Source organism: Mesocricetus auratus, unplaced genomic scaffold, assembly GCF_017639785.1.
Source record: "Mesocricetus auratus isolate SY011 unplaced genomic scaffold, BCM_Maur_2.0 Super-Scaffold_100001, whole genome shotgun sequence".
NCBI lineage: Eukaryota > Metazoa > Chordata > Mammalia > Rodentia > Cricetidae > Mesocricetus > Mesocricetus auratus.
The window spans coordinates 10,855,508-10,876,185 of record NW_024429187.1 but is presented as its reverse complement, the minus strand read 5'-3'; the positions used below and the strand labels follow the sequence as shown (position 1 = coordinate 10,876,185).

Below are 20,678 nucleotides of genomic sequence, written 5' to 3'. Positions count from 1 at the left end.
AGGCTACACAGCAAGTTTGAGGCCAGCTTGTTGATACCCTGTCTTCTGGGAGGAAAATTTTGTCCAATGTTTTTAATGCTAATGGACAAAAAAGCTGCATGGCGAGCTGCACTACAGACAGTACTTCAGTGGAGTCACTCACGGCTCAAACGATGTCTGCTTTCAGGTACCAACAGCCAAAACTAAAGGGAGCAGAAGGACTTGCCACTGATGGGAATGGCCCTCCAGTCTTCAAGGGGTTAAGCAGATCTACCCACAATGGAAAAAAGGAGATGGAGAGAGCTCATAATTTTCCTTCATTAAGGACTAATTTTAGGTCTTTCTAGTAAATGAGCACGTTGTTTATACTTCATATAATCTCGACCCCCAAGTCTGGGAAAACATAAAATTTCCAAGAATTAAAGTTTCCATTAACACAAAGGCCCAAAAACAGAGGCTTGGCCTGCAGGAGAAAGCAAATGGGTCCCTCCTGGCTCCTTTTCAAAAGCTATAGAAGGATATTTACTCTATAGCCCTCTGGACAATCTAGACAGGAGGGGGGATTGCAAGTCAGAAACCCCAGCACTGACTGTGCCTTGATGGAAGCTGTGGTACTAGGCTGCAGTCCTGCTGATTGGAAGAGATCCCTGGTGGGGCTTTAGTCTCTCTCTCTCTCTCTCTCTCTCTCTCTCTCTCTCTCTCTCTCTCGCCCCCTCCCTCCCTCCTTCCCTCCCTCCCTTCCTCCCTCCGTGTGTGTGTGTGTGTGTGTGTGTGTGTGTGTGTGTGTGTGTGTGTGTGTGTTTAAGTTCCTGAGAGCCTTTCTTAACTGGTGGAGTGGTTTAGTAGAAAGGATTTCAGCCCTCCCGCCTCCTGTCTTCTAATGTGATGATAGATCTGTTCCGTGCGCTCCAGGGCAGGGACCCCACCCCACCCCACCCCACCCAGAACACCTAAACTCATTCCAATTGGTTTTATTCAATCTGAAGCAACCCAGCGATCTCCCAAAGTTACAATTACAAAATAATAAATTAAAATCTCTTTGCGTCAGTGAACTTGGACTCAGAGTTCTCTGAGCAGCTAGCCTTTTAAAGACCTGTGTTAGACGACCGGCAGCAGAGTCGCAGCTACTGGGAACCGAGCTGGCTTGGCGGGTGCCTCCTCCCCCGGTGGTCCCTCCCTCCTGGCCCGCTCCCTGACTCCCCCAGACTGGCCTCTGCCTCCACCTTCCCCGGCTCGCTCGGAGGTCTGGCCCAAACTAGGCGACTGAGCAGAGCACAACCCCCAGCATCTCTGCCCCCAACTCCTCCCCCGCCCTCCCGGAGCCCAGCAGCAGTTGGGGAGCAGGGGTGGGGGTGGGGGCACAAACCCATCCCTCGTCCTCCAGCCCTCCTCCCCGCGTGCACAGTGGATCGCACCTTCTAGAGTCTTAACTCAGTTCTGGAGGACCAGCATCCCCCGGATCTGTCCCTCGCGCGGTGGCAGCCCCAGCTCCCGGGATGTGAGAGTCAGGGACCCTCCCGCCGCTGTGCGCCCTGGGGTGCGCGGAGCTCTCGCCGCCGCGCGCGCTGCCCTGAGTCTGTAAGTCGCATCGCTTCTCCCGGGAGCACTAGGGGAAGCCGGTGACTTCAAAGGCCATAGCCCAAGTGCCCGCAGCCAGGCTCACGCCCCAGAATGCCATCGCAACCCTCCGCTGTGCTTCTGATCCCTGTGTCGCAAATTAGTTTTCAGTATGTAGTGTGATAGGTACATAGAGGGGAGGGGAGGCTAGGCTGCTTTTTAAAACGCGTCTCGTAAACCCTTCAAACTGTAATCTCCCAAGTTCGAAAGCGCATGGCTCAGTACCTTATCAATTACGGCTGGCATTTTCTTAATGAGCAGGAAGCAATTTCTTCGCTGCTACTGAAAAATAAGAATTTCACCTTTCCTTACTTTTAACCTTGCTACTTTGCTTAATTAGCAAGTGGATGGTGAACGCGGCTGGCTTTAATATTCTTCCTTGACGGCAGCGTGTGCGCCTATCCTTGCCCTAATCCCCGGCATGCTGCGGTGAATCTCAGAGTTCTTTTCAAGCCTGTATTTGCGGAGAACGCTGTAAGATTTGCGTATGTGAAGGCAAGAGCGCTCGGGGCGGTTGAGGGAGGGAGGGAGGGTAACTCCTCTGGTTCAGAGCAAAAGTTTTCTCTGGGTTCTCAGACTTCAGACTCAAGCTAGGTTCTCGTTTGTATTGTTGACCACAGCTTCGATTTTGCATGCCATTTCGTGTGTGTGAAACAGCACAAATATGTACAAGGACCCTAGGCGAGGAAACAAAGTCGACAGTTCTCAATAAGTGTTTCTCTGGTGTAGGAGGACGCGCGTGGTGGAAAGGAGCCTCAGGTTCGGGCAGGTGCGTAGGCGGGCTATGGTGACAGGAAGATGTTGGCCAGGAAGAGCATCATTCCCGAGGAGTATGTACTGGCACGCATCGCCGCGGAGAACCTGCGCAAACCGCGCATCCGCGACCGCCTCCCCAAAGCCCGCTTCATTGCCAAGAGCGGAGCCTGCAACCTGGCGCACAAGAACATCCGTGAACAGGGTCGCTTCCTGCAGGACATCTTCACCACCTTGGTAGACCTAAAGTGGCGTCACACGCTGGTCATCTTCACCATGTCCTTCCTCTGCAGCTGGCTGCTCTTCGCTATCATGTGGTGGCTGGTGGCCTTCGCCCACGGGGACATCTATGCTTACATGGAGAAAAGCGCCATGGAGAAGAGTGGCCTGGAGTCCACTGTCTGTGTGACCAACGTCAGGTAAGGATGAAATGCAAATGCGGTGAGGCCAGGGTTGCCAGCGACGTAGAAATAAAGAGCTCTTCCATGTAGTTGATTGTGAAATAGAGGCTTTTCATTGGACAATTCAGAAACAAAAACAAAAGCAAATTTGGGGTGCCGGGTAGAGGCTAGCACATCAAAAGTCTTTATAAATGTAGTTTCGTGGCTGAGTCTCTAAGAATGTGGGACTGCTTCTTGGTGCTAACCTTGGACGGGTCCAAAGGATTCCTGACTCCCCAAACCGCAGCTCGTTTTCATCATGAAGCTGGTGTCCAGTGCGCACCAGTAAACATCTCCAGTCAACCAAAAGTATTGTGCAAAGATGAGACATAGTTTTACGTGACGCGACCTTGATTTTAAAATATGCTAAAAATAAAATAATGGAAATAGATGTAAGCCCTTCCCTTTTGAGATTATTTCAGCATATCTGATAGATTGCTTTAGATTCAAAAATGAAAGCTTAAATTCAGAAGAGACGTTTTTAGTGAAACTTGGTCCAAGTTTTCACCGAAGGGGTTGAGTAGCAACAAGCACATATTGAAGTCTCCCCTTCCAAAACTCCCATAGGACAGGAATACGCCAGCTTCTGGGTTACATAAACTTGACTTCAGCATTTAGGGACACTTCAAAGACAGCTAACATGCATTTGATTTTCCTGTCTCTCCTTTGGTATTTCCACAAGATCCAAGAACATTGCAATGGGGCAATTTTTTCTTAATCTGTTTTGTTGGACAGAGATATGATTTATATTAATTGCAAAAATGTTCACTAGATAAAAACTGGCAATAATGGAAAAATTTCCAGGGTGTTTTCTGAATCATGTTCCAAATTCACATAGTTCATCAGGCAGAGAGAAACTGAAGAAGCATCACCCAGGCAGGAAACAGTTAAGGAAGAGACCTTCATTGGCCCTGGGGTCCTGTAAAAGCTTGGCATGGCAGAGAGCACAGCCTCTCATGACCTTGCCCGTTCTTCCTGTTGGCCAATCCAGCACATCAATGGGGGGGCACCTTAGACCGCACAGAGATCCCAGCTCAGATTTGGGGAGAAAGCAATGTACCACTAGACTGAGTCACAGCTTTACCACGGGGCAGGCTAAATTTTCTTTGGTCAAACTTTTGCCTCCGTGACAACGTAGGTAAGAAGCCCCTGTGAGCTAGGGATGCAGAGAACACAGTCCTGTGTGTAAAGCATTTGAAGTTAACACGTTACTGTAATCCAGTGTCTCTGAGTGACTTACCGGCATTGGTGTGGCTGCTGAGGGTGTTACAGTCAAACGAGTTTCCAGTAAACAGGCAAGAGATCCTGACAAAGGGAAGTGGGAGAAATGATCACCACAACCTGGAAAAAATACACTAATTTTACTCAAGACGATCTATTATCACTATGCATGAAAAAGAAATCATTTAGCAAGTTTAAGTATATGTAGTCAAAAGAGATAATTCATTCTATAAAGAGAATTTTATACTCTTCACTGATTCCTAAAAGCTGCTTCCTGTTACTTCTCATTTTATAAACAAGATATTCTGAAGAATATTTATTTCCTAGATGCTTTCCTTCTGGCATTGAGCCATGAGAAATGGTGTCAAAATTACAATGAAGCCAAGTTGATTTCATCAGTATAACAGTGTCAGCTTTTGGATCTCACTCCTTAGCACTATTTAAAGCTTTATTCTCTTCCTAGAGAACTTAAAAGATAGATAATAATTCTAATTATTTGAATTTCCATTCCTTTCATAAATTCAGTGCCAGTCAAACTATCAAATTTAGTAGTCCCTTTTCTCAGTGGCTGTCTTCCAAACATCCCCTGATCACTCTCATTTTAGGGGGACTGGTTTTATTCTGGAGCAGACAACTTTCTAACATGAATCAGAAAATAGAAACTGTGTTACTTTTCTCCTTATTATTCAGCTGATACACTGCCCCAGCTCTGTCTCTCCTAAATGCTTTTATTCTCTTGAGACTGTTTTAGCATGACAGGTGTCCAGAAAAAAAGATAAGATCTTATCCTTGATAGAGAAATTAATTTCTGTTTTAAAATAAGCATTATGAAAACCATCTCTGAATCCGTGGAGACAGACATTAGAGAGGGAAACCCTTCACTAGGCTCTTCTCTAACATATAAACCAGTATTAAATAAAGCTCAGCGCTATTTGTGTACTGTGTCCTTTTCTGGAACCCATTCCTACTGTCTGTAGTATTTTCAGACCTTGCCATACATCCCACCGTGTGCAGGGAGGGCAGATGTCAGTTTTTACAGTTTTGCGCAAACCCTTTCACCCAAAACAGAGATAGACGGCCCTTTCTGATCCCACTTAACAGCTGAGGGATGTGTATGGACTCACACTCTCCTGGCCTCCTGCCGAAGTGGAGCGCATACAGAGTGCTCAAAGTCCACATGTCCTGTCTGTTCATTGTGCCTGCATTCATAGATAATATTCTGACAGCCTTCTCGTGTGCAGTCAGTTCTCTTCTATGAAATTAGAGAAGGTTGAAATTGGGGCAAGTTGCAGGAATTTGGGGTGTGAAGAAGCCACAGCAGTCCTGGGTATGCAGCCAACTGAATAATATGCTATTAACCAAGAATGATGTTTTCCAGCCAGAGGTTAAGCAGAATTACTCAGGAGTCTTTCTGAGAGACGCAGGTCCGTGAGGAACCACAAAACCCTTGTCCTTTCACTAAGATGGGGAGGAGATGTGAAGGCACACACACACACACACACACACAGAGCGAGAGAGAGAGAGAGAGAGAGAGAGAGAGAGAAAGAGAGAGAGAGAGAGAGAGAAACCAAAACTCCCCAATAAAATCCTCACACCTGTTGGCACCTTCCCCTTGCCCCTTTGAGGACACCAGGCCAGAACTGACAAGACTCAGGGACATCATTGCATAGACATAGTCTTGATATATCACTTACAAATTGACACCTGAAACTCTTTTAAAACATTCTATGGGTCACTTAACAAACTGAGAACCTGCTCTTCCTCTAAATGGAAAAAATCATTGTCCTTATTAAAATATTAATGATTGGGGATGGTACATTTTATACTATATCTTAGCACTGTCCTAGGTTGTGTAAACAGAACAAGTAATCATAGGATAATGACTATAATTTTATAAGTTAGTTATAAATAATAAAAAATCCACTCATTACTCAGAATCTTCCATATGACTCAAATCTCTTAAACCCAAGTAGGTGATAAACAAGAAACACCTACCTTTTATAAAATTTCACAAAGTAAGTTGGGCTTTTGGTGAAAATGGAACATATCTACAAAATCTACTTATTTATATATTTATTTATGTCTTCTCATGGTATATGATCTATGAAATATTGGTGAAATTGTGTCCCCAGCTCTGGAGCTACATACGCAGGTGCAAAAGAAAGGGGAATAGCAGGAGCCGGGGAGAGGAGAGACAGGATAGTGGGAGGAGGGATGGGTAGGGGGAATGGATAGGGAGGAAAGGGAGGGGGAGGGGGAGGAGGGAAGAGGATGCTTGCATTTAGTATTAGTCTTTCCGGAATGACTTACTGGTCTGTAGCGGAGAGCAAAGCTCGCCTAGTCTGTTTGCACCATGCACACTCTGACCTGGCACTGTTTCTGTTATCATTCCCTATAGGTCATTCACGTCTGCCTTCCTGTTCTCCATTGAGGTTCAAGTGACCATTGGGTTTGGAGGGAGAATGATGACTGAGGAATGTCCTCTGGCCATCACGGTTTTGATTCTGCAGAACATTGTGGGTCTGATCATCAATGCGGTCATGTTGGGCTGCATCTTCATGAAAACAGCTCAAGCCCACAGAAGGGCGGAGACTCTGATTTTCAGCCGCCATGCTGTGATCGCGGTCCGCAACGGCAAGCTGTGCTTCATGTTCCGGGTGGGCGACCTGAGGAAGAGCATGATCATTAGTGCCTCGGTGCGCATCCAGGTAGTCAAGAAAACGACGACACCGGAAGGGGAGGTGGTCCCTATTCATCAGCTGGACATCCCGGTGGACAATCCCATCGAGAGCAACAACATCTTCCTAGTGGCGCCTTTGATCATCTGCCATGTGATTGACAAGCGCAGCCCCCTGTATGATATCTCAGCGACTGACCTTGTCAACCAAGACCTGGAGGTCATTGTGATCCTCGAGGGTGTGGTGGAAACCACTGGCATCACCACACAAGCACGGACCTCCTACATTGCCGAGGAGATCCAGTGGGGCCACCGCTTCGTGTCGATTGTGACCGAGGAGGAGGGAGTGTACTCCGTGGACTATTCCAAATTTGGTAATACTGTGAAGGTGGCTGCCCCAAGATGCAGTGCCCGGGAGCTGGATGAGAAGCCTTCCATCCTGATCCAGACCCTCCAAAAGAGCGAACTGTCGCACCAGAATTCTCTGCGGAAGCGCAACTCCATGAGAAGAAACAACTCCATGAGAAGAAACAACTCCATCCGAAGGAATAACTCTTCCCTCATGGTGCCTAAGGTGCAGTTCATGACTCCAGAAGGAAACCAGTGCCCATCGGAATCATGACTGCAGGGTGACCCCGAGACAGTCACTCTGAGTTCTGATGACTGACAGCCCGGAGACAGTCAGTCATTGAGTTCTGATGACTGAATATTGGACTGGCCACCAAGACAGGACTGGAACACAGTATTCATATTTTGATGAACTGAAAAATGTTCATATTCAAGAAACAAAACTTCCCTTATTAATAAACAATAACGCACAAAGCAGAGGCCTCCTGGCTCACACTTGTTTCACACACAGAAGGTCTCTGTGATGTGCTAAAGTATAGGAAATGGAAGCTATTCATGTCTTTCATTTTGAAACACAACTTGGCTCTATCTGAAACGTGTAATTGGTGAGATCGCTGGCTGTTCTGCTTTTGTTGCTCATTCTGCTACTGCAGATAGACTAGGAAGGGGAATCTCCGATCACGTTAAGCACTTTTTATATACCAATGTTGTCTCTCCTCATGATGCTGCATGTGGTAGAAGCATAAAGAAAGCCTCTTAGGTCTGTCTGTTTCTAAGCACCATTTGATCGCTCACTAGCCCTGAATACTAACTTCTCTTCACAGTCTGTGGGTGGAACTGGACAGGAGTCTGTGGGTCTTAGCTCTTATACAAGCAATTTCTCAGTTTTCCACTTTTAAGAGCTCTTTCACCAAGAAACACTGTACTGAATGCTCTATTAAAACATTTCCTTCATTCTCACCGTGTGGTTTTATCAGTCCTCTTACACAAAATCATCTCAAATTAATCCCCCAAAAGACATTTTTAGAGGCTTGCAGTCACGTAGTGGCAACCCTGACTTCTAAGAGTCCATTCTCAGACCTGTGGCCAAAGAGAATTGCAGATTTTTTCCCTTTGGGGGTTTATTTGACTTTGGGTTTGACAATGTTCTTCTGGTATTTCTTTCTGAGTGTAAGATGTCATGGAAACCGGAGCTCTTTATCTCTGAATCTCCTACATCTTGTCTTAAAGCCATATTTTCTTCCCAGCAGTCTCTGTAGTCAGTCAGCTGGCCTGCATGACTGATCATTGTGTCACTTGGCTAAAATGAGATCTCTAGCCAAGCACGATTGAACCACATGGGCCATCATGAATATGTTAGAAGACTCACAGTTCTAACCAGGTGAATAGCAACTGTTGGGTTAAGTAAATTATTCATAAAAATGTTCAGACTTGGAACTCTAGACCCACAGGCCACACAGGTACTTGAAGCTCCGCTTGCCCGTTTAACAAAACACTCAAAAACTCTTGTGTCATTAGGAATCAATGTGTTCTTTGAGTGTAGGGATGCAGCTCAGGGGATGGAGTGCTCACCTAACAAGAAGGATAACACTCTGGGTTTGGTTCCCAGTACCTCACCGTGTAAACCAAGTACAGTGGTGAAACACCTGTAATCCTAACCTTGGAGACTGAGGCAGGAGGATCATAAGTTCAAGTCATTCTCAGCTATATGTCAAGTCTGAGCCCAGCCTGTACAACCCAAAAACTGAAAAAGAAAATAAAAATTATCAACAACTCCCCCCACACACCACAATGCTTTAATCCCGGTCAAAAAAAAAACATTCCTCTCTAATCTTCTAGTCACTCAGACCAACACCTGGGGATCATACTCGATGGCCTTTCCTGTGCCATCCGCTAGCAAATCTGCACACTCATTATATATCCATAGTATAGCCGTCTCCTTCTACACCTCCTTCCTTCTCTACTAAGGCCTGCTTCCCACAGGGTGCACACCAGCCAACCTGCCTAACACACTTGGTGAACTCTAAGTCAGTGAGAGACCCTTGACTCAGGAACATACGTATAGAATAGTGTGCTTGTGTATGCATGTGTGCACACACGCACAGCCACACACACACACTATTTGTTTTTTCTCTTTCTGTATGTGTATATACCTTTATATACACACACACATATATGTATACATATATATATATAATTTTACTTCTATATTAAGTGTGAATACTATTTTATATTCAATATTTAGAGTTTTTCTTTTCACTCAAGTCTTTATTCAGCAGGCATGCCTTTTGAAGTCCTAAATCATGTTATACTATACCTCTTCTTAAAAGCCTCCAATGTTGTTCCATTTTTCTCAAGATGAAAATGAAATTCTTCCCAAGAACCATAAGCCACTATATGAAATCATGTCCACCTTCAACTACATTGACTCCTCTGTTATTTAGGGAGGGGACTTTTTGTGTGTTTGATTGGTTGATTGGTTTCTACAGTGTGTGTGTGTGTGTGTGTGTGTGTGTGTGTGTGTACGTGCGCGCATGCACGCACACGCAAGTTCATGCATCTGTCTGTCTGTCTGTTTTACAAACTCTCACGTTGTAGCCTATGCTGACCTGGCATTCACTATGTATCCCAGGCTGGCTTTAGACTCACAGCAATTCTCTCTATGTGTGCAGTTCCCAAAGAGGCCAGGAGAGGTCTTCCGATTCCCTGAAATTGGAGTGCAGATGGTTAAGAGACCTTAATTTGAGTGCTAGGAACTGAACCCAGGTTCTCTGCGGGAGCAGCCAGTGCTCTTTACTGCTGAGACAACTCTCCAGCTCCTGCAACAATCATTTGGTAAGTAAGGAAAGCAACAAATACTTAAACAACACTTCTGCCATTTAAATAGCAGAAATTGTGTGACTGTTCAATACGGAGTTCTCTTGTGTCTGGGTTCCTTTTGGAAATCATTAAAAACAATTGCATTTCCTTAGAGAAAACTTCCTCTTTTTAACCCTTTGTTACAGAAAATCTCAGCAGTGCAAAACACAACAGTGCAAGTATTACTGTAGTGACTCCTACACACTCACCACTTGCCTCACTAATGGTGTATCCATGACCGTTTTTCATCTGTCACCCGTTCCCCTGCTGTAGTGGTTTGGATGTCCACCACAGGCTCATGTGTTTGAACACTTGGTCCCTAGCTGGGGTTGGAAGGTGGTGGAACCTTTAGAACTGTGTTTTTCAGCCTGTAGATCATGACCCCTTTGGGGACAACCCTTTTGAATGGGTCACATATCAGATAGACATTTATATTATGATTCATAACAGTAGCAAAGTTACATTTACGAACTAGCAATGAAAACGATTTTATGGTTGGGTTCACCACGATGTGAGGAACTGTATTAAAGGGTGGCAGCATTAGGAAGGTTGGGAACCACTACTTGGGAAGGTAGAGCCCATAGGAAGAAGGTTGGGAACTATTACTTGAGAAGGTAGAGCCCATAGGAGGAAGGTTGGGAACCACTACTTGAGAAGGTAGAGCCCATAGGAGGAAGGTTGGGAACCACTACTTGGGAAGGTAGAGCCCATAGGAGGAAGGTTGGGAACCACTACTTGAGAAGGTAGAGCCCATAGGAGGAAGGTTGGGAACTATTACTTGAGAAGGTAGAGCCCATAGGAGGAAGGTTGGGAACCACTACTTGGGAAGGTAGAGCCCATAGGAGGAAGGTTGGGAACCACTACTTGAGAAGGTAGAGCCCATAGGAGGAGGGTTGGGAACCACTACTTGAGAAGGTAGAGCCCATAGGAGGAAGGTTGGGAACTATTACTTGAGAAGGTAGAGCCCATAGGAGGAAGGTTGGGAACTATTACTTGAGAAGGTAGAGCCCATAGGAGGAAGGTTGGGAACCACTACTTGAGAAGGTAGAGCCCATAGGAGGAGGGTTGGGAACCAATACTTGAGAAGGTAGAGCCCATAGGAGGAGGCAAGTCACTAGAAGCTGTAGCACGGATAATAAAAACCCAGAGACAGACATTGGGGCTCAAGTTGAAGATCAGAAAAGCAAAGCAGTAAGCCACTAGAGAGTTCTCATGTCAGATCTAAGGGGTGATCCACTGAACCTCAGATCACATCTCCAGACTGCACTGCTCTCCGCCAAGCCTCAGAATCCTAGACTGCCCTGCTCTCCTCAGCGTGGCTGGAAACTAGCTGTCACATGAGACTCTTTGCTTCTTTCTTATATACCTCTCTAGGGCTGGAATTAAAGGCATGATCTCGTTAAGACTGATTCACTCTTAAATAGCCCTGGGTGGCCTTGAACTCAGAGAGATCTGTCTGCCTCTGTCTCCTGAGTCCTGGACTAAAGGTGTGACCACTACTGCCCAGCTTCTGTGGCTAACCAGTGAGGCTGACTTTGCATTCAGATCCCCAGGCAAGCTTTATTAAATCGTAAACAACACATCACCACAAGAAGCCAGTCTTGAGGCTTGATAGAATCTCCCCACTTCCTGTCTACTGTCTGCTTCCTAACTGTGATCAGTTACTTCATGGAGCTACTGCCAAGCCTTCTTCACCCCGATGGATTATATCCAGTTGATTATGTGCGTATACATAAGCGCAGTGCCCACAGGCCAGATCTGGGTATCAGATCTCCTGGAGCTGCAGCTCTGGGCATCTGAAAACTGCCATGCGGGTGTTAAACTCCAGGAGTGCCACATTGCTCTTGTAGACCAGACTGGTCTTGAACTCACAGAGATCCACCCGCCTCTGCCTCCTAAGTGCTGGGATTAAAGGCGTGCGCCACCAACGCCCGGCCACATTGCTCTTGGCACTCTATGTCCCAAGTGAAATTTTCCTGGACGGGGAATTGGAAATGGCTTATTGGCTTTTGTTCAAAGTCCTTTAATTCAAAACAAGGCACATAGCCACTGGGACAACAGACGAGGAATGTCAAGTCTATAGCCGAATGGTCAAGTTCCCAGAAAAGCAGAAACTGTAGGCTGGGAGGAGAGGGCAACTGTCACCCTCCGGTCACCACGCATCTGAGGCAAACACGGTGATAAACGTCTGAAGACGAGTACAGTGGGGGAGACTTAGCTGATTTCACAAACCTACAGTGAAATAACCGTAAGGGGAAGCCCACACTGTGGGGAAAGTTTCAGTGAGAGATCTGAAAGGAAACACACAAGCGTAGTTTGTTTAAAGTGAGAATTTTAGCCTCAGTAGCTTACAGGTCTGTGGGAGGCACTAAGTATAGATGCAGGACTCGGTGAACTTGAAGAACCGTGAGGTGTTGGGAGCGAAGGCGGAAAATCAACCCAGAAAGCCACATCAAGTTCAACTAGAAAGGCCTTGGCTGTCGACCCTGGAAAAGCTGGTCTTTCTCCAGTGGTGGATGTCAAACACTTAAAGCCTTCTGAGAACTCTACTGACCTGTAGCATTTTTAACAGAGGGAGACTGTGACTTTTAATATTGCGTGTGACTGTCTCTTTCTTTGTTTGTCAATACGTGCGGAAGCAACCCAGTAGTACGAAGGTATTTGACCTCAGTGTGTGTGTGTGTGTGTGTGTGTGTGTATGTTTGTATATGAAGATGTGTGCACATGGTGGGTGGGTGTGCACAGGTACAAATATACAAGTGGAAACCAGAGACTGATATTGGGTCATTTAGCCCTCACTCTTTTATTTTTGAGAAAACTCCAGGGATTTGCCTGTCCCTGCTCCCATGCCATTGGTGCTACAGAAACATGAGGCAATCCTAGCTTTTTATGTGGGTTCTGGAGTCCAAATTTAGCTCCGCCTGTTTGCACAGCAAGCGCTTCGCCCACTGAGCCGTGTCCCCAGTACTAAGCAATAATTTTTAAGTTATTAAAATAAACTGTGCTCCATACAAAAGTTTCATCTCAGCTACCGCTGAGAGCATCAGAGGCAGGGAGGTATGGCTTAGAGTATGGTCAGCAAAGCCGCCAGGGGGACAGAGCCACTTGGAAAAGGGACCAAAGAAGAGGTAAGTCATCTAAAGCAGAATTGGCTCCAATGGCACATTTCGGCCTGACATTAAAGGCTGATTAAGATTTTCTTGAACTTGAACTTGAATCTTTGCAGTAAATTAGCGCAGGGTGTAACTGGAGTCACATCCTCTCAAGGTCTGTGGGGAATTCCCACCACATTTGATGAGAATCGTGTAGAAAGATCCTGGGAATAACGTGGCCCCAAGCTTCCTCTTGGGCTGCCTGTAGGATTTGTTGTGGTTTCTTTCACGCACTGCTCCTTGGAGACATGAATTTTCTGTCCTTTCTCTACCTTCTTCGTCCTGCAAAATAATGAAAAGATGGGGGGGGGAGTCCCAGGAGATACAGAAGTTCTTTTCATTCTTTCTTCTTTATCTGTGATTAATTTATTTATCAAAGAGGAACTTTCTTTCTCTGAATGACAAGTCACAGAAGAGCACCACCGTGAGGGAGGAAGTGCTTTGCTGTGTTTACTGATGGCAGTGTGACCTCTGGAGGTCATTTCCTTGGCCACTGGAGGGCTGTGAGTTCTGAGTCACTCTGTCAGACCCAGGCCAAGGGTCTATGGACAGAGGATGCACGGATTTCACCCAGAAAGAGCCGTGTGCTAAGTGGTGGAGAATAGTTAGGAACTGTTGGCTAAAGCTGTGAGGCTGGGAGAGAAGAAAGCAGGAAACTATAGTTGCTCTGAGGTTGGGCAGTGACCTCTTCCAGGGGTCAGCAAGGCGACTGAGTCATGGCTCCAGCAAATCCCATCTCCCTGTGCCTGCTAAGTAACTAGGAGTGGGTTGGGGTTTTTTATTTTGACATGGGAGTTCTTTCTACGGTTCTGGAATATGATCCAAGTTTTTGTTTGTTTGTGTGTTTGTTTCTGTTTGTTTCTGTTTTTCTGTCCCAAATTTTCCATCTGATCTGTTTCAGGTAGAACTGTCATGTCTCCTGACTCCTCCTTAGAAAAAAACATTCCCATTCTGCTCGTGCTCAATGTCAGAAATAGAAGATATTACATATGTATCACTAAAAGGATAAAGAGACCCACGAAACAAAAATCTCCTCTGTGTGCAAAATACCTCATTTCCATCTCCCACTGTAGTGTTGTACACATGGCAGTTTTGAAGAGAGGAAATTATCAAGGGCCAAAGATCAGATAAAGCCAGTGGAGTCGGCAGATGAAATATCTCTGAAGCAAAGATTTGGGAAAGGTATTTTATGTCTGATCTAGAGAACGGTGTAATGAATTTTCCACACACTAAGAATCTGATTCGGGCCTGAAGAGATAGCTCTGTGGTTAATGGCATTTACTGCTTTTGCAGAGGACCTGAGTTCAACTCTCAGCACTCACATGACAGCTCTCAACCATCTGCGACTCCAGTTGCAGGGGATTTGCACCCCCTTTGGCCTTGTTGGGCACTGCACACTTTTAGTGCATATACCCATATGCAGGCAAAATATCTGTAAGCATCAAATAAAATAGGTAAATCTTAAATGCCTGTTCCTTAGTTGTAGCTCCCTCGTTTACCACCTGAAGTCCAGACCAAGCTTTCTGTATGTGTTTTTCTGTGCTTTGTCTCTGCTGGGGAAATATTAGCACATTTACTGTGAGGTTCTCTATCACCTACTTTCATTCTTGGAATCAGCCACTGTTTCTTCCAAATGCAGAGTATATCCACTCAAGAGCATAGAGCAATAGCACGCAGGAGGTCCTATTTACCCAGATGGTAGCTTTGCCTGAAATGCAATTTTTTAAAGTGCACTTGTGTTCCAGGTTTAAATAATAATAATAATATTCAATGCCTATTTCAAACTAGAGAATGCCAAAATTTTGGTCCATGTATCATGGAGCTGGAGAGCTGGTACAGTGGCTTTCAGAGGACTGGAGTTCAGTCAGTCCCAGCACCCATGCTGAGTGACTGACAATTGCCTGTACCTTTCCCTCCAGGGCACTTAACATTCTCTGCTGGTCTCCAAGGGTACCTGCATGCACGTGTTCACACTCACACAGAGACACACAGATACATGGGTTTGTTTTTTGTTTGTTTTTAAGTATGCCAACATAGGCAATTGAAAGACAAATTATGAATAAACGTGATAAAATTTTAAAAGATGAGAGAGTTCACCAAATACGACTTCCCTTCCAATGCTCCTTCCATGAGCATCCTTTGCGTTTTCTCTGCATCACTCTTGGTGACCCAAGCTCTTTACAGGCACGCAGCCACAGGCCTTCCTAGAATCTGTAGACCCAAGAGTTCCCAATGTCCACCACTGCCTGAGCTTGAAAGAACAACGGTGACAAGACTGTGACAGCCCCGTGTCAGTGTCTGCCCCTGCCATCTGTTTCTGAACAGGGTATTTCCTGACCTTTGCTGTGGTCAATCATCTCCTCACTCCGAGTCTTTTGGATGAGTCTGGGGAACAGGACTCAGCCAACTCAGACTTCTTTTCCCGACAACTCTTTTTATCTTCCTTCTCTTTCCAGGCATTCCTCAGGAGTCTTTCCCTACTACTAATAATATTTAAAAACAATGCAAGTCTGCAAGAGATTAGTTCTGATTGGAATTTTTTTGACTGTTACAGAGTAAGGCAGTCAGCTAAAGACAATGCTTGCCCTGTGAGTGAGACTTAGACTCACTTGTAGTTTCTGATTCAGACACTTCAGATTGCTTAGTGACGCGCCTAAGTGGAAAGAGAATGGGGTCGACGGCTTCTCCTTTCATTTCTCTCCCTGCATGAAATTACTCGGTGTTGAGACATTGGTGTTGTTTGAAGACTAAGGCACTGCGCCTGGTGAGAAAGGGGGATTTCAGGAGTTGACTCAGTTGTCAGCACTAGTGGTGGAAGGCAGGGTCCAGCATCCACGGTCTTGTGAGGGCACCGTCATTATCATAGGAACCTATGGATGTTCTAGAACAAATTCACGGCTCTTCCTTATCATTGGACCCTTGCCGCCTTATCTGTCAAAGAGCCCTGCTTTTCTACCCTTTGGCTGATATGACCGTAGGGCCATTACCTGTTGCTATCACTAAGACAGCAACCAAGGTTATAGTATAAGATGCATTGAGGGCTTACTATGGTGCAGACACTGCAGTGAAGGCAAGTTATTACTCTCTGATCTTAGGACCATGTGCATTCTAGGAAACTGCTGTGATTCTAAGCCACACTCCTGCTCTGAACAAGTCTTTAATGTCTTTGTACATGGACACACAGTCATGTGCTAATAAAAAGACGGGGACACACTCGATGCGTTGTCAGCTGCTTTCAAAACTGGGATCCCATAAGCCTACATGGTGAGGTCAGGCACTGACTATAACCCTTACTGCAGAAGAGGCATGGTCACCCCCAGCTGGGTGTGGCCACAGCGGAGCTCAGTACTGTTAGCTGCTCAGCTCTTCCTTCTGAATTGTAATATTTCTTCTTGGAGGAAGAAGAGAAGCCCATAAGACTCAAGAGGGTAAAGAAACTTAGAAAGCTAAAGGAGTTCCGAGTTACAAGATTCACAAAGACCCTTCCCACGGTGCTGCGAGCTGTAAACCATCGCCAAGGAGATGTGTCAGTGGGGTTGGCTGCACTTGGCTCCAAGCTGAATCTTCACCCACGTTGAAGTGGGCTTCTCTGTCTCCCATGCTCCTGTAAGTTACCCCTCCCCCATGCTCCAGAAAATAACACCCTCTCACATTCCAGTAAGTAATCTCAATGAAGTGGTTGGTTTACCAAACTAGACTTGGGTGTGATCCTTCCATTGTTCTGTTGTTTATGCCCTTACCTGGGGTGAATAGTCACTTATTCATGTCTCCCTAGGAGAAGCCACACATTATCTTACAGAAGACTGTAGACTCTGCATGTAGAAGGGGTGCAGGCTAACACAATGACAGATAGGATAGAACACACGCATAAACTAGACACACAGACACATGGTAACATATGCTGCATGAAATCGCCTGCATTGTATTTTTAGATGACAAAATCAGCTTGCTTATACTAGCATCACCACAAAGACATGAGCAATGCACTGATGTGTTGTATTAAGACATCTAAAGTGACTGCAACATGTCACTAGGCAACAAGAATTATCAACTCCCTCATAATCTCCTGGGATCAACACTGTATATATGGCATATTGTCAAAAAAAAAAAAGTCACCACAGGGCTCATGACTGTTTCTTGCAAGTCTGGAAGACAGCAACAAGGAGATTAAAATACAATCAAGATATGGTGTATCCAGACCCCTAGGGAATTATCAAGAGGCAGTGATGGATTTAAAATCCAGCTAAAGGGGCTGGATACATGATTCAGTAGTTAAGAGCACTTGCTCTTGCAGAGGACCCAGGTCCAATTCCCAGAACCCACCAGACAGTTTACAAGCCTGTAACTCCAGTTCCATAGGATGTGTCTTGAGGTTTCTATTGCTGTGAAGAAACACCCTGACCATAGCAACTCTTACAAAGAAAATGTTTGTTTGTGTTGCTTGCTTAGAGTTCAGAAGTTCAGTCCGTTATTCCATGGTAGGACATGGAAGAGTACAGGCAGACATGGTGTTTGGAGAGGTAGATGCTACATGTTGAAACGAGGGCAACAGGAAGTAGACTGGGCAGTATCTTGATATCAGGCTTTACAACCTGAGTTTGATCTGTGGAGAGCCAACTCCAACAAACTGTCCTCTGATACACTATGGAATGTGTGCTAACACACACACTCACACTCTCACACACACTCACAAACACATACACACACACATACTCACACACAAGAAAAGAAAGGAGGAAGGGAGGGAGTGAGGGAGAAAGGGAGGGAGGAAATGTTTTTAGAATAGTCATTCTAGGATGGCTCCATCAGTACACATTCAGGGTTGAAGATTCTGTCGCCAAAGACTTGAGAACTCCCATGTTCCACCGGTCAGTTGATGGGCATTAGCAGACAAAGGATTTTGGAGCTGGGGTGATTTCTCACCAGTTAGAACCTAAAATCCTACCCCAAGGCATGCTCAAGTTCTCAGAGCCTCCATCTCCTTTTTATCTGAACCCACAAGTAACTCATTTAGTGCATACTCTCAAGTTTGGCAGCACATATGCATGAAGCAGGTCAATCCTTCCACAGTGTGTTAGCTGCATTGTCAAGTACTGTGTCAAACGTCTCTGACTGAGCAGAAAACTTCTTCCTTCCAAACTTGCAAAAGCTTTGTGCACTCAAATCCTTCAGCTGCATATCAGACGGGAAAATCTCTATTCCTCTGTCACTGGAAATGTCGTTGTCAGATGTGAACTGAGTGTGTATGGAGGCACCCGGGTCAGCATCTTCATCCTCCTCCCTAACCTGGAGGAGTGATTTATTCCCCGTCCTTCCATTCTGCAAGCCCACATGTTGGGAAGATAAGAAAATAAGAGATGTCTAAAAAGCAGAACCATTTGTAAAGATGTCGTAGGTTTTGTCAACTTGAAACATACCTGAGAGGAGTGAATTGTGAACAGGAGAGTTGTCTGCAACAGACTGGCTGTGAACGTGTCTGTGGGACATTTTCTTGGGGGCTTACTGGTGTGGAAGAGCCTAGCCCACGGTGGGTGGTGCCATCCCTAGGTAGATGAGCCTGATATGCAGCTGTGCATCCCAACCAATGAGAGCCCCCACATCCCGGCTCACCCTTTGTCGGGATCCTGACCTTACAGTCTCTGCACGAATTCTCTGTTGCTATATAACAAGTCTTCACAAGGCACTGACTTAGGAACACTAATTTCTTACCCCACGGTTTTGTGGGTTCAGAAACCCAAGTACGATGTAGCTGGTACTTTGCAATAGTCAATCTTCACTGTCAGTCTGATCAGATCAGTGTCACTATGGAAACACATCTCTATGGGTGCCTGTGGGGGCATTTCCAGGAGCGTTAACTGAAGAAGGAAGATCCCCTCTAAATGTGGACAACATTGTTCTGCGTGCTGGGCTCCCAGAAAAAAATGAAATGAGGAAGAACTATATATCAGCCTTCATCCCTCTCTGCTTCCTGACCATGTGACCAGCTACCTCAAGCTCCTGCTGCCTTCACCTCCCCACCGTGATTGACTGTCTCCTCAAACCCATGAGCCAAAATGAATACTTCCTTCCTTAAGCTGTCTTTGTCACATGCTCTGCCACAATGTGAGAAATGTGAAGATTCCAGTCCTGCCCTTGACATTCAGCAAACTAGGCTGTCAGCTGGGGTCTCTCACGAAGCTTAAGAGAATGTCCTGTGAGTGCTTGACTGGGAAAGGGTTGTTCTGAAGTCGTGTGTTGACTCACTATCCCTGAATGATTACTACTCCAGTCTGTTGCAGCGTGTGAGCCTTCCTCTAAGGCTGCTTGAGCAGTGGAGAGTCCGATGGTAAGATACAGACCATGGCTTGAGTGATGCCACCAGGGAAGAGACACCTTGCCACGACACAGGACTTCAGGGTGTATTGCTAGAGCTCAGAGCTTCGGGGCCTGTCTCTGACCCAGCCTGCCACAGTCTTCTTCTTTGGTAACCTGACCAACCCTCCTGCTACCCCAGACTACATCTATCATCAGTTCTGTTCCTTTACTTGGACCCTCAAAACTGAGGTTACAGAAGTCAAGCCCCTTTGCTTTCCAAGTGAGACTCCTAAGAGGAAGAGGATAGAAGAGGGCCAAACCCTCTCTTCTTGCTCACTGGCCTACTGTTGAATATAGCTACGTGGGGTGGGGGGAAAGACAGAAATGTTAGAATGGTATCATGTTTATTTCAATTGCCTGTATCACAGAGATTGTGACATTGGGATCACAATATACATGTAAGCTACTATACTGTTAAGCAAATCTGAAATCTATTCTAATTTTGCATGTTATAATGGATGGTGCTTCTGGGTTTTACAGGCTTTGAGATCAGATCTGCTAAGCTTGCAGGAAGTCTCTGCTTCTCTTGTTGCGCTGTTCAGTGACCCTGGCCGGGAGGTGAGAGGGCAATTGATTGACATCCAGAATTAGCCAAGGAGATTTTCTCCTGCATCTGCCAAGAGTGGGGTTCCATTTTAGTCAATAAGAACTTTGCATTAATTCAATATTTGGATGGGGTCCAGAGTCGGTTGCAGTAATTCTTGGTAAACCGCCTCTTGTTTCAAGTAAGAGCCAGGCAGCTTGTTTATCTTAGACGCTTGCTCGATGGGTTACTCCCCTGGGAAAATGTCCTTGTTTTCATCTCAAGCCCCAAAGAAGCTTCTTGTACTTTGGAATCTTGTTCTAGTGTGTGTCTAAAAAGTCAAAATGTGCAGTCCATACCCAGCTAGCTTAGCTTCACTTACTTCGTTAGCAAAGGTTTTAAAATTCTAACCTTCCATCCTTAATCTTTCCCACCCCTGTTAATTCAGAAACACAAACTCTTCAAAGCTATCGAAATCACTTCATTCCATTCCACTTTTGGTTCCTGTTACAGTATGAATATGAAACACATCCCCAACAGGGTCATGTGTGGAATGTTTGGCTTAGGAAGTCTAGAACTCTTAACAAGTGGGATCTGGCTGGAAGTAGACCATCCGAGGTATGGCTGTGAGGGCTTTGCCAGGTCCAGGTCGAGTTTTCACTCTATGTTTCCAATATGCTTTGAAGTCAAAAACCTTACCACCTCATGCTCCCGCTGCCTTGATTCTGCCTCACGGCGGGCCCCGAATCAAGAGT

The 20,678-nt window shown here is 45.7% G+C and overlaps 1 protein-coding gene and 1 long non-coding RNA gene across 4 annotated transcripts in view; one reads left to right on the top strand and one right to left on the bottom strand.

Moving 5' to 3' along the window:
* LOC110341421 overlaps nt 1-6,413 on the bottom strand; it is a 33,453-nt gene extending 27,040 nt beyond the window's left edge. For 2 of the 3 annotated variants that reach the window (XR_005876599.1, XR_005876598.1), the window contains exons 1-2: nt 6,321-6,413; nt 4,030-4,094 (exon numbers count right to left, since the gene is read on the bottom strand). This is a non-coding gene — a long non-coding RNA (uncharacterized LOC110341421). Of the gene's footprint in view, nt 1-4,029; nt 4,131-6,320 lie in introns of all 3 variants that reach the window. The other variant, XR_002383363.2, reaches the window with a different exon arrangement.
* Kcnj8 (potassium inwardly rectifying channel subfamily J member 8) lies at nt 1,191-7,995 on the top strand. The gene is made up of 3 exons (XM_005072921.4): nt 1,191-1,557; nt 2,326-2,768; nt 6,409-7,995. Exons 2-3 carry the CDS (start codon nt 2,395-2,397, stop codon nt 7,307-7,309), a joined length of 1,275 nt encoding a protein of 424 aa, XP_005072978.1. The 5' UTR covers nt 1,191-1,557; nt 2,326-2,394; the 3' UTR covers nt 7,310-7,995.
* Nucleotides 7,996-20,678: the final 12,683 nt, after the last annotated feature.